The 13,016-nt window shown below is 40.7% G+C and overlaps 1 protein-coding gene across 1 annotated transcript; it reads right to left on the bottom strand.

Moving 5' to 3' along the window:
* Window positions 1-332: 332 nt before the first annotated feature.
* Window positions 333-9,656, bottom strand: LOC143283760 (thiol S-methyltransferase TMT1B-like). Its single transcript, XM_076590093.1, has 4 exons — window positions 9,440-9,656; window positions 6,260-6,434; window positions 4,671-4,795; window positions 333-2,999 (listed from the first exon to the last, which is right to left on the bottom strand). Exons 1-4 carry the CDS (start codon window positions 9,641-9,643, stop codon window positions 2,757-2,759), a joined length of 747 nt encoding a protein of 248 aa, XP_076446208.1. The 5' UTR covers window positions 9,644-9,656; the 3' UTR covers window positions 333-2,756.
* Between the last annotated feature and the right edge of the window lie 3,360 nt (window positions 9,657-13,016).

Here is a 13,016-nt window from a genome sequence, read left to right as displayed (position 1 = left end):
ATGAACAAGTAGTGTTACTTAAATGTTGTGGAGGTTGTGAAATTGTGGAAATAACGCAAAATCATCTTGTGCAAAATTGATTATCATTGCTTCCAGTTGTTCGCCCCCCACCCCAACCCCCTTCAAACAACAACAACTAAGAGAAATCATTTACAAAACATGAATAGCAGCACAGCAGAAAAAAATGACATTTTTTTCATCTAACGATAAGCGTGCATTCCAGCTGCAAATTACTGCACCACAATAAATGTGAATGTTAGATTTTTACTTGTATGTCAAACATTTGACTTGCCAGTAATACTGAAGAATGATTTTTTTTCTTTCAGTTTAGAGCGTGTTGCTCATTGTTGTATTTCTTGTTTTCACTGTGCAGAAGCACATTCTGGCTGACACTGTGACAAAAGACTGCTTGCTTTTTTTTTTTTTTGTTTTTGGTTTGATATTAAAGATCTTTATAATTTTTATGTTCAAAGTATGTGAGAACACCCTTATAAGAAATTAAAATGTTTTGAAAAAAAATTGTGACAAGGAAGAACAGATTCCAACTGTTCGTTTATGAGTCAAAGTGTAAATGTGAGATAGGGATAGGAAAATATTGTTGGAAAGGCAAGCGAATTGCTCTGTCTGATAGATGTCTGGAAATGCATGTTATTTCACACACACACATTCACTTACAAACTCCCCCCACCCTTTGGGTTAAAAACTGTGTGGGGTAAAATAGCTCGTCACCACCCATCCCCTCTAGGTGAAAAAAAAAAAGAAGAAAAAGAACGATTATTCAGTTTATTTGTGATTGTGTTTCACAAAGAGGTGCAGATTTCGGTCCAGAGATAGAGAAAAGAACTCGTGCATGAGATATTGGTGTGTCTTTGTAAAACCAAGGGAGAAATGACATTACTCAATGTAATGTCTTGTTTCATTAGCTAGCATTTTGTTCTCACTTCCAGTCAGTCTCTCAAACACATACAAATGAGTGAGAGAGAGAGAGAGAGATAAGAGGGAAACTGACAGAAAGAAAAGGAATGGGGAAAATGACAGGAGACTTTATAGAACATAAACACATCCATTACACATTTGAACAATTTCCTGTTGATATCACGAGTAACAAGAGACTTCTCATTCATACTGTAAATGCCCAGCCAGTAATGTATGATAAGGGAATGGGTTTGCTCAAAGGGAGAGTACTCTCAGTAAATGCCCACCTCCAACTTGCAAATGAAATTTGTGAAAAGTAGGGTGGGTGCATACAATTTGTTTCCAGAAGTACCTTCTAAATTCCTCAATTTATGAATAATAATATTTTCAGAAGACAAGATGAATTAATTGGCATGTGAATAGAATGTATATAAAATTTAAAAAATCATTTCTCACTATAATAAATTGGCCAGTTTGATAACATTATTCTTCAACACATAATACATCTACTTGTCAAAGAAAATGTAAGCATCGAACAGTTATTTACTCTCCACTTTCTTCCTCATGATTAAATGAGGAATCTGATCTGGTGAGAGCTTTCCACAGAGCACCACTATTACATTGTCACACATGACCTCATTTCAGATCGTGTGCAGTAGAAACGAAAAAAGGCAGCGGTCACCGGCAAGGGTGCCGAAGCAGGAGTTGTCTCCCTTGGATCAGAAAATCGGGGCAAGGGGAGGGTGCACACGCATGGGCAAGCGTGTCCCCTAGTGGTCCACCTTCCTACCACTGGGGAGGGCATAAACGCCTTGGTCGCCAAAGGATCCGAGACAGAAGAGGCATGCCGCGTGGGGGGGCGCGTTAGCCAATGTCACGGCCGCCGCCACGGACGCATCGCACATAGGGCACAGTCTAGCGTGCGGATCCAAAGCCAGTGTATGGTGTTTTTCCAAAGGGGTTATGGCACATTCCACTGTTGACATGGGAAAACTGATAGAGGAGATTGACTCGGGTGTCCTGCCGACTGGCAGGGCCGAGAAACGCGGATCGCGTCGAGTTTGTTTGCGACTTGAAAAAGGAAAGCATCAATGGCACCACTGACCTGAGTATGGGGTAACGTACCCCTAGAAGTCGCCGGAGAGGGTGCAGGAGGTGGTGGAGGTCTGGAGTCGACCGGAGGAAGCGAAGGAAGTGGAGGCGGCGGCGGGTTGGCGTTGTTGAGAGGGCCAGAAATAGAGGGCACAGAGTGTCCGCGAATCGATTGCGATCGCGCCTTAATTTTAGCCCGATCTCCCAATCGAACCATATAATTATGTGACCTGGTTCAAGACAAAATTTGACAAAAAACAAGAACGCCAGAGAATCGACAGACAGACAGAAAATACGAAAAAAAACTTAGCCGTATGGAGAGCACAGGAACAGGAGTCATAAAGGCTGCCGGAAAAAGAGGGCGCTAGCCAGCAGGACAAAGGGGAGGTTACCTACTTCCAGGAGGTTATCGGCCGTAGTTTCGTTTTCTCCGCATAGGTGGATAGTAGTTTGCACAGGACAGGAATGTCAGACCCCTGCCGGAGTCTGCACTAGTTGGGTCACAGTTAAGTATGTGTAATTAAAATTAGATTTGCACATTTTGAGTGTGTACATTTTTTTTCACAGCTTGATCAACACACACAAGTCCACAGAAACAAAAAAGCAAAAATGTCTGAGCACTGGACAACACACCTTTACAATGATCCTAAATCTGATTTGCAATAAAAATTACGTTTGCATTAATTTGCAGAAATGATCCTTTTCAAAGAAATTATTTCTTAAGTGTGTCCCCAATGTCAAAATGAAGGTCACTTCACAGCAACCCCATACACACCAAACTTTATGAAGGCGAACAGCTTTGTAACATCCGCAGTAAAATGCTTCACTTGAACAGTGGAAAAGCCTGCCTCTTGCACAGTGGTACCCGTTTCACGGTTCAGGTGACAGCCCTCGGCCAAGGTTGTCCACACCACCTGCATCCAGTCTTGTACGCAGCGGGCTGGGGTGTTCCGGGGGGCAGCCACATGTTCCAGGAAGAAAAATGATCTCCCCTTCAACAGTAAAAGACGGGTGTTAAAAGTCATCTCCCTTCAATGGTAAATGATGGGTGTCAAAATGATCTCTCTTTTAACAGTAGAGGACGGTGGCAAAATGATCTTCAACAGTCAACAACAGGAATCAAAATGGTCTCTTCCATAGTTAACGATAGTTGTCAAAATGATATCCCCTTCAAGAATGAACGACAGTTGTCAAAACATTCTTCCCTTCAACTGTTAATGACAGGTGTCAAAATGATCTCCCTTCCAACAGGAAACGACAGTTGTCAAAACAATGTCCTTCAACTGTAAATGACAGTTGTCAAAACCATCTCCCTTCAGTAAATGACGTGTCAAAACCATATCTCCTTCAGTGAATGACAGGTGTCAAAACCATCTCCCTTCAGTAAATGATGGGTGTCAACATCCACGTGTCCAAGATAAACTGCACCTTCCCCCAACTATTTTCTTTGTGCACATCATGTGAGTGGCACTAACCCTAACGCTGCTTATCCTGAAACCCTCATGCACTACGACACATTTGCCACGATTCCAAGTGGCAGCAGTTCACAAGGGACTATCAAACACAGGGCCACACACCAGAGGAGATCCTTCGAATCACTTTGATGGTTGTGGTGCCTGTTGTAATTCAACATACTGACAAAAGCAAAAGAAGGAAAACACACACGCATACACACACACTTGGTTGTGAAAATTGGCTGACCTCTGGAGTGGAGACTGCCACCACTTCCCCTTTTAATACATTCCCTGTGTACCTGCTGATACTGAAGACTGACAGGAACTCACAAGTATGGAAATGGAGAGGAACTTGAAACTGTGGTGACCATGTGAGCAGGGCCACTGAATTTTTGGGAAAATGTTTCTAGAAATGAGAAAATTTTAGAGGTCCATTCAGATTTTTAACAAAGTGACAAAAGTTGCACTCTGCTTTCATTATACACACCAGTGCAAATCCACCCCAAGAGATACAGATAACTGCAGTGTTGGTCAAGAAATGTGCTCAACATTACCAAAGATGCCTCCATGAAGAGGATGATTGGCCATAATCTTACAATTTCAGGCCACATCACACTCAAACTCTGGGTAAGAGCTGTCCACAGGCTGAAAAATGCCACCTCTGACGGTGTGCTTGGACCTGCATCTGCCCAGATGGTGAGTCCATAATGCTAGCCAATTTGCTATGGTGGATGGTTACACACTGTATTTCAGTATGATCCAGTAAGGTGATTTCTTTATGAAAAGCATGAAAATTCTTGAAAATCTTATTCATAACATGCACATGATAGTTTATATATTATTTGTTGAGTTGTGAATGCAGCAACTGGCAGGCCTGTCACATATAACTACAATCATATCTTTACATTTTGCCTGTGATAGTTCATCCCTCAATCTTGTCGGACCACTTTTTGCAGCCATTGAAATCTATCAAAATACATGGTTGTGTCCCTTTATCCATGGAATGAGTCTTCAGAGCAACAAACATTTTTTTCTTTTTTTAATTATTTTTTTTTAACAGCAAAATTATTGATGCTAATCTGAACTAACATTTATCAACTACTGCCTCCAAAACTTAATGTACATAAATTGATAATGAAGTAATGTAAAAAGTGCTGAAAGCTTCTGTTGCCATTTCAGAGCAAATGATAATGAAAGCGGAACACTTACTGGTTTCAGCACTCGTCTGATCTCACTAAGAGACTTTTCCAGCTGTCGGACTGAACAGAGGGTGAAGGTGCAGACAACAGCATCAAATGTGTTGTCCTCAAATTCTTTCATGTCCTCGGCATAACCTACGAAAAAGATGAAAAAAAAAAGTCACTTTAGACAGGTTCTGTTTCAGGGTGTAAAAGCATATGGACTGATTCATATATTATGCTGCTAGATGTTTGGGAATGACAAATGCCTGACTTATGCATGGATTTATGCTTATGCTGGTATGGTATACCTAAGTCTGAAATGTTAAGGCTTAAACAAAAGCCTTTTTATTTCTTAGCCTTCCGGCACATAAACAGCACTTTCCAAAATCCACCTGAATGTTTTATCATTGCTGCTAAAGCTTAAATAAAGGCTTTAGAGCTTAAAGAAAATCCATTTCATTTCTTAGCTGTCCAGTATAATAATACCACTTTCCTTGAATCCACATGAACAATTTTTCACAGCTGTTACGTATTAAAGAAAGGCCCTTTCATTCGCATGTGTAACTTTTAGCTTACCATTTCATAAATACTGCTATCCTCAAATCCGCATGTCTAAAGACCACAAAATTATTAAATTACTTTTTGTCAAACAGATTTTTCGATGTGAAATTTGGACTGCTCTCCTGGGGAAAGCATGTCGCCACAGTGCAGCACAATAACCTTTTTTCTTTCTTTTTTTTCTGTCTGCAGGTATATTTGTTTTACTCTCACCAAGTGTAATTTTCTACCGAATTTTGCCAGGGACAACCCTTTCATTGCCATGGGTTTTTTTTACGTGTGCTAAGTGCATACTGTATATAGAAGCCCACTTTATTGCCTCATCTGAAAGACTGTCACCCTGAACACTATTCAAGGTCTAGAGGAGGGGGTGGGGGAATCAAATTCCTGGTCAGCATACGGGACTTGAACCCATGGACACTTGCTTCCTGGTCATGTGCATAACCACTTGGCCACCGCTCGACTATCTAAAGTAACTGGACAGAATACACTGACTGAATGGTTTGCTTTTAACCACAGCTCCATGTCTCAGACTGCCATACATAACCATCATGACCACAGCCATGAAGAAATTCTTCTTCTTCTTCGTTCGTGGATTGTAACTCCCATGTTCACTGGTATGTTCATGAGTGGGTTTTTACATGTATAACCATTTTTACCCCACCATGTAGGCAGCCATACTCCATTTTAGCTGCTGGGGATGTTCTTGTTTCCATAACCCATCAAATGCTGACATGGATCACAGGATGTTTAACGTGTGTATTTGATCTACTTGCGTATACACACGAAGGGGGTTCCGGCACAAGCAGGTCTACACATATGTTGACCTGGGAGATTGGAAAAATCTCCATTTACTCATCAGGCATCATTACCAAGATCTGAGCACAGGGCCCTCAAACTGAAAGTCCAACGCTTTAACCACTCGGCTACTGCGCCCATCATGAAAAAATAAAATCAAGTTATGTACATGTAATACATACACACACATGCTATCACAATACAGAACCATAAATACAAAATCACACAAACAATATATCCACAACAAAGACCCCTCCCTACCCTGCACAAACTTGTCCATCTTGATGCCGGGATGCTGTTGCAATGCCTGTGTGACGTAGCCACAGTGTTCCTGGTTCGGATCCAGACAGGACAGGGTGCACTGCTTAGGGAAGAATTCTAGGTTACTACCAGTTCCCACTCCCACTTCCAGAATGTGTGGTGGTGCTCCATTGCACTAAAAAAAAAGAAGAAGAAAAAAAAAGAAGAAGAAAAAAACAGAGTCAGTTTTACATTACAAAAACAAAATTTTAGCTACATTCATTATATTTATAATCTGAAACAAAAACTAAAACATGGAAACAAAAGATTACGCACATACACTGAAATCAGAGAACACTGAATCCGCTTGTGTTTGAACATCACATGAAATAAAACTTAAATTAACAATTTTCAAATGTTGACAACTTATTCTGTTTTGGTTTACTTCCAAAATTATTGTTTGTTTTAAAAATTCCTTCAAAGGTTTGTGAAACAATATCATTTACGACTGCACATGGCAGTGCTCAAATTGGAATGGCCTGCAATTGGATAAAATGTATACTTCAAAATTATTTTTAGAATCAATAGTGTAAAACTGTTTATTTTTGTGCAACAATACACATTAAAGTGTATGTATGCACACATAGTAAAGATATATGCAGGTCAGCATTTATGATCAACTCAGGTAGCACAAAGGTACTGTTTTGGGGCCTCTCCTCTTTCTGACAATTATGACAATATGGGTGATAAACTCAACATTGTACACTCTTCTAATATCAAACATTCACAGATGACAGCCTCCTCTTGTAAAGTATTTCCACAGAGACCAACAAGAGCTACAATCAGTCTGTCAAGCTTTGTCAAAGCGCAAATAGTGGAAGAAGGGTTGGCTGAAAAAAATTATCACAGACAATGAAATGTTATACCTAACAATAACAAGAACATACCGGTACATGTCCTTACATTAACATACTGGGGTACACCTTGCATAATGAAATACTGTTACATATATATTAGGGAAGACAACAATAAAACCCAAGCATGACAATTACTAATGAGTAAATAACCAAACCAGGACTCGGCTGCAAAAGCATTAAGTGTGGCAATTAGTGTAACTGTCAAGATTGCTTACATATTTGTATTTGTATTTCTTTTCATCACAACAGGTTTCTCTCAATGAAATTCAGGACCCCCGAAAACGGAGTATGGCTGCCTACATGGCGGGGTAAAAACGGTCATACATGTAAAAGCCCATTCGTGTGCATACGAGTGAATGTGGGAGTTGCAGCCCACGAACGCAGAAGAAGAAGAAGAAGAAATTCAGGCTGCTCTCCCCAGGGAGAGCGTGTCGCTACACTACAGTGCAACCCATTTTCTTTTTTTCCTGGATGCAGTTTTATTTGTTTTTCCTATCCAAGTGGAGTTTTCTACAGAATTTAGCCAGGAACAACCCTTTTGTTGCTGTGGGTTCTTTTACATGCACTAAGTGCATGCTGCACACGGGACCTCGGTTTATTGTCTCATCCGAATGAGTAGCATCCAGACCACCACTCAAGGTCTAGTGGAGGGGGAGAAAATACCGGCAGCTGAGCCGTGATTTGAACCAGCGCGCTCAGATTCTCTCGCTTCCTATGCTGACACGTTACCTCTAGGCCATCACTCCACACATATATGCAACGAAGCATTTTTTAAAATAAAAATTTCAATTTAACTGCAGCTGATTAGTGTACATGGATCAGTCACGCCCTTCGACACCTTGAAACAAACTGAAACCTGGTCAGAACACAGAGGAAACCAACAGAAACCTCAGCTTCCTTAGCTGCAACATCAACTGCACAAATGTCAGGACCACTTCTTGTACAATTCAGCCATGATGAAAATGTGCGTGCGCTTCAGTTACCTAGGTTCTATATCATCTTCCAAAAGTAACACATACAACAGCTTGAAGTGGAACAGTACAGGGCTGCCAGATTTTGTGTCAACACTTTTTGACATAAAACACCTGACTGCAAAGAGGACATGCTGTGTGGACATAACTTTAGATTGAAGAGTGGAGGCAGACAGTGATATAACCCTTCTGCACGAGACCTAGTTTACTGACATGGACCACTACCTGTGGATGAAATGTCAATGCTTTTTTTTTTTTTTAAATCAAAAAACATGTGAACACATCTTGTAACTTGTTTGTCTGCTGCACCAATTGCAGGATAAGAGGGGCTTGACAAATCTACTGACCATGGGCAAACCATCCATGCCTCAAATTCTCCTTCAACAGGACTCAAAAGTAGAACAAGCCTCCATCTCCCAGTCTTCTCTTATAATATCCAACACCTTTCTACAAGCATGGTATAGTTCAGGGTTGGCATTGGTGGAAACAGCATTCGTCACACCATCCTTTTAAAAATGCAAACTGGCACTTGGTCTAAATATTTTAAAATTATCATTCTTTTTCAGTTGTTTTTACTCTGTTTCTTTAATACTTTAAATTAAAAAAAAAAGACAAACAAAAAACATTTAGGATGTGAATAGGTGCCATTCAAAGACAGCCAAAGTGAGCTGGACTTAAAATGTTTTGAAGTGCAATCCAGTATTTTTGTTAGTGGATGACTGGAAAAATCATCTGCACTGACTAACCATTCCAATCAAAAGCAGGCACAATGATATCACTGGGCTACTGTATCTAGAGGACTGACTGCCAGCTAGAAACTGATGAGTTAATGGGGCTTCTGGCTTCAATTCATTCATCCTGTTATGTTTGGATTTTTATCCTCACCCTCCTCATATCCACACATTATTAATTGTGATGATCTGGGAAACGTCTTATAAAAACATGAAAAAACGATGGCCCCGTGTGCAGCACACGTTTTGTTCATGTCAAAAAGAAACAAGAACCGCTGCAACAAGAGAATAACCCACAGTAACAAGAGCAGCATATAAGAAAAAATAAATGAACTCTTAACAAACATGAGAAGGAAAATAAGTGGGTGGTACCATACTGTTGACATGCTCTCGGTATGAATATCATATAGTTCACATAACAAATCTTTGGACCACAAAATAATTGAATACATGCAGTTACTAAAAGCAAACAGTACGCGTTTATGACGAGTGAACCCATATGTGAAATCTAGAGCTACCAAGGTAATGAAAACCGTAAAAGTTATTTTGTTGGTTTTGTTTTAATGAAAAGCAGCAACGTACATCCAGGATGTCGAATTTCTCGAAGAGTGTTATTTTCTGCTGTGCGCACTTCGCATGCACCATCCACATCACTTTGCTGCAAACCCAGGCACTAAACTTTTTCTTCATCAGTTTTGACCGCTTTGGAAATAATTTCGAGTAAAGGTACAAGCTCAAAGGAATAGATAAAAGTGCGGAGCCGAAAGTCCAAAAACCGTTCGCCATTTTTGACAAATTGTTTGTATCAGATGGGTCATGAATGCAAACCACGTGATTGTCATGTGATTCATCATCTGCGATATGAAACCGACCCAAATCAATGTGCATGAATTTCATTGAACGCAAATTAATTCTAAATGCCAACACAGACCAACTCTGGCACCCGTTTTCCCACCAGACAATCATCTGGAACCACTCATTTTTTTCCCCTTCCTATTTTTTTCTGTGTCACCTCACGACACTCGATCACTGTCGGACTGACTCAATGCAATCTCCATCTTCTCTCAAGTTTTCCCTCGGATTAAGCCTTTTCCTCAAAGTTTCTCTACGCCAATTAGTCACCCAACTAACCAACCAGCTCTATCCAATCAAACTTGCTCGTCCACTTTCTCTGAATCGTCAGTCGCCGAGTCCCACCCGGTGACAACCGTTATAAACAATCAAAACCTATAAGTCTCACTGTCACAATGAACACTATATTCAGGGCGCCATGCAACTGACTCACACAAAAGGAGTGTGGGGTGGGGGTGCGGTGGGGGGACTTTTGTGTGGAGAATTCCACCGGCACGAGGAACTGATGCTAATTTTGAGGCCGCGGGTGCTTTCAGAATGCTACTGACCACTGCAGACACAGCTTGAATGGTAGTGTCCATGTACCGAGGCTGATGGAGAAGAAATGGGAAGGGATTCTTCTTCTTTCTTTAGACACCCACCATCATCATTTTGATGGCTCTGATGTGTATAGAACTGGGGTTTTTCCACTAGCTAAATTGTTGATTTGTAGAACTGGCAGTTTGGGACTTGTGGGGTGGGGTCAGTGGAGGTGGCAGAGGAGGCGGGGGATGGGGTGGGAAGAAAAGAAAAGAAAAAAAAAAGTCACTTTACGCAGGTTCTGTTTCAGGGTGTAAAAATCATATGGACTGATTCGTATATTATGCTGCAGGATGTTTGCTTAAGGGGGTGTCTGGGAATGACAAATGCCTGACTTATGCATGGATTTATGCTTATGCCGGTCTGGTATACCTAAGTCTGAAATGTTTTTCCTCTAATGTTAAGGCTTAAATAAAAGCCTTTTTATTCCTCAGCCTTCCGGCACATAAAAAGCACTTTCCTAAATCCACCTGAATGTTTTATCATTGCTGCTAAGGCTTAAAGAAAGGCTTTAGAGCTTAAAGAAAATCCATTTCATTTCTTAGCTGTCCAGTATAATAATACCACTTTCCTTGAATCAACATGAACAATTTTTCACGGCTGTTACGTATTAAAGAAAGGCCCTTTCATTCCCATGTGTAACTTTTAGCTTACCACTTCATAAATACTGCTATCCTCAAATCCGCATGTCTAAAGACCACAAAATCATTAAATTACTTTTTGTCAAACAGATTTTTCTGCCTGTGAAATTTGGGCTGCTCTCCTGGGGAAAGCATGTCGCCACAGTGCAGCACTACAACCTTTTTTTCTGTCTGCAGGTGCATTTGTTTTACTCTCACCAAGTGTAATTTTCTATATATATATAGAAGCTCACTTTATTGCCTCATCTGAAAGACTATCACCCTGACCACTATTCAAGGTCTAGAGGAGGGGGTGGGGGAGTCAAATTCCTGGTCAGCATACGGGACTTGAACTCATGGACACTTGCTTCCTGGTCATGTGCATAACCACTTGGCCACCGCTCAACTATCTAAAGTAACTGCACAGAATACACTGACTGTATTAGTGTATGGTTTGCTTTTGACCACAGCTCCATGTCTCAGACTGCCATACATAACCATCATGACCGCAGCCATGAAAAAATTCTTCTTCGTTCGTGGGCTGTAACTCCCACGTTCACTGGTATGTTCATGAGTGGGTTTTTACATGTATAACCGTTTTTACCCCACCATGTAGGCAGCCATACTCCGTTTTCGTTGCTGGGGATGTTCTTGTTTCCATAACCCACCGAACGCTGACATAGATCACAGGATGTTTAACGTGTGTATTTGATCTACTTGCGTATACACATGAAGGGGGTTCAGGCACAAGCACTGCAGGTCGACACATATGTAAGTTGACCTGGGAGATCGGAAAACTTTACCCATCAGGCGTCGTTACCGAGATTTGAACACAGGACCCTCAAATTGAAAGTCCAACGCTTTAACTACTCGGCTGCTGTGCCCATCATGAAAAAATAAAATCAAGTTATGTACATGTAATTCATACACACACATGGTGGTGGTGGTGGTGTGTGTCCATCGAGATCGATGATGACCATCGTTGTCATCCAGCTGGGGGATGGGGAAACACACACATACTATCACAATACAGAACCATAAATACAAAATCACACATACAATACATCCACAGCAAAGACCCCTCCCTACCCTGCACAAACTTGTCCATCTTGATGCCGGTATGCTGTTGCAATGCCTGTGTGACGTAGCCACAGTGTTCCTGGTTCGGATCCAGACAGGACAGGGTGCACTATCCGTGACTGCGCTCACGAAGAAAGAACAGGCTCGATCAGCATGTTCAAAAGACAGGACGGTAAGGTTGAGACAGCATTTGGTGAGAGAATGGGGACTGAGGAATGACAGCCCCATGAACGTGTGCATTGTCTGTTGGAAAAGAATGAAGAAGAAGAAGAAGAAAAAAAAAAGAAAAAAAAGAAAAGCTGTCTAACGAGCGACTTTCCTCCACGTTTTCCTCCCATTATTATTATTATTATTGTTGTTGTTGTTATACTTATTGTTATTATTATTATCAAATTGTCTAACAAGTACCTCTCCTCCATACTAAGATGTAAATGTTTAAAAAGAACGGAATTGTTACTGAATTCAGGAAAAGTTCAAGTCTTGTCCTTCAACTCTTTAATAATGGTACAAAAGTCTAATGGATTATTGAATGCAAGTATTTAGGAACAATAGTTTATGATGAAGTAAGTTTTTCACCCAACACCTATCGCATCTGAAAGAAATGCCAGTCTCGTATATACATCTGACAGAGGTGTGCAATTATATTTAGAGCTTTCTATTTTTTCCCCTTCTATGTGCTTTATGTATAGATATTTAATGAGTGTTAGACTGTAATCATTGCATGGGTATACCGGATTGTGAATTTTGTGAGGTTCAAGTCAACATGGCATGTATTCATATTGACTGACTGGTTCTCGTACTTGGCTTGTGAATAAAGCACTTCTGAATTGAAGTTGTTGAGAAAAGAAAATCTACATTCAAATATGATTTAAAACAGCATTGGTTTCACACATCATAAGCTGTCCCACTTATGAGGACACTTTGTCAACATAATATGAAACATAGCAGTCAATTTACTGCGTGTCCACTAAAGCCCACCAGTTTTTCATTTTCATTTTGATTGAGGGAGTTTGGAAAGCCCCCGCCAA

The sequence above is a fragment of the Babylonia areolata genome, chromosome 7, assembly GCF_041734735.1.
Source record: "Babylonia areolata isolate BAREFJ2019XMU chromosome 7, ASM4173473v1, whole genome shotgun sequence".
Classification (NCBI taxonomy): domain Eukaryota; kingdom Metazoa; phylum Mollusca; class Gastropoda; order Neogastropoda; family Buccinidae; genus Babylonia; species Babylonia areolata.
Note: the sequence above shows the minus strand (reverse complement) of the source record. Positions and strands in the feature narration are given on the sequence as shown.

Excerpts from the sequence above, each read along its gene's own strand:
- LOC143283760 (XM_076590093.1), bottom strand. The coding sequence starts at position 9,643 with ATGGCGAACGGTTTTTGGACTTTCGGCTCCGCACTTTTATCTATTCCT. Across the intron at positions 6,435-9,439 it reads AGAAATTCGACATCCTGGAT|TGCAATGGAGCACCACCACA; the intron begins GTACGTTGCTGC and ends CTTTTTTTTTAG. Across the intron at positions 4,796-6,259 it reads GATGGACAAGTTTGTGCAGG|GTTATGCCGAGGACATGAAA; the intron begins GTAGGGAGGGGT and ends TCTTTTTCGTAG.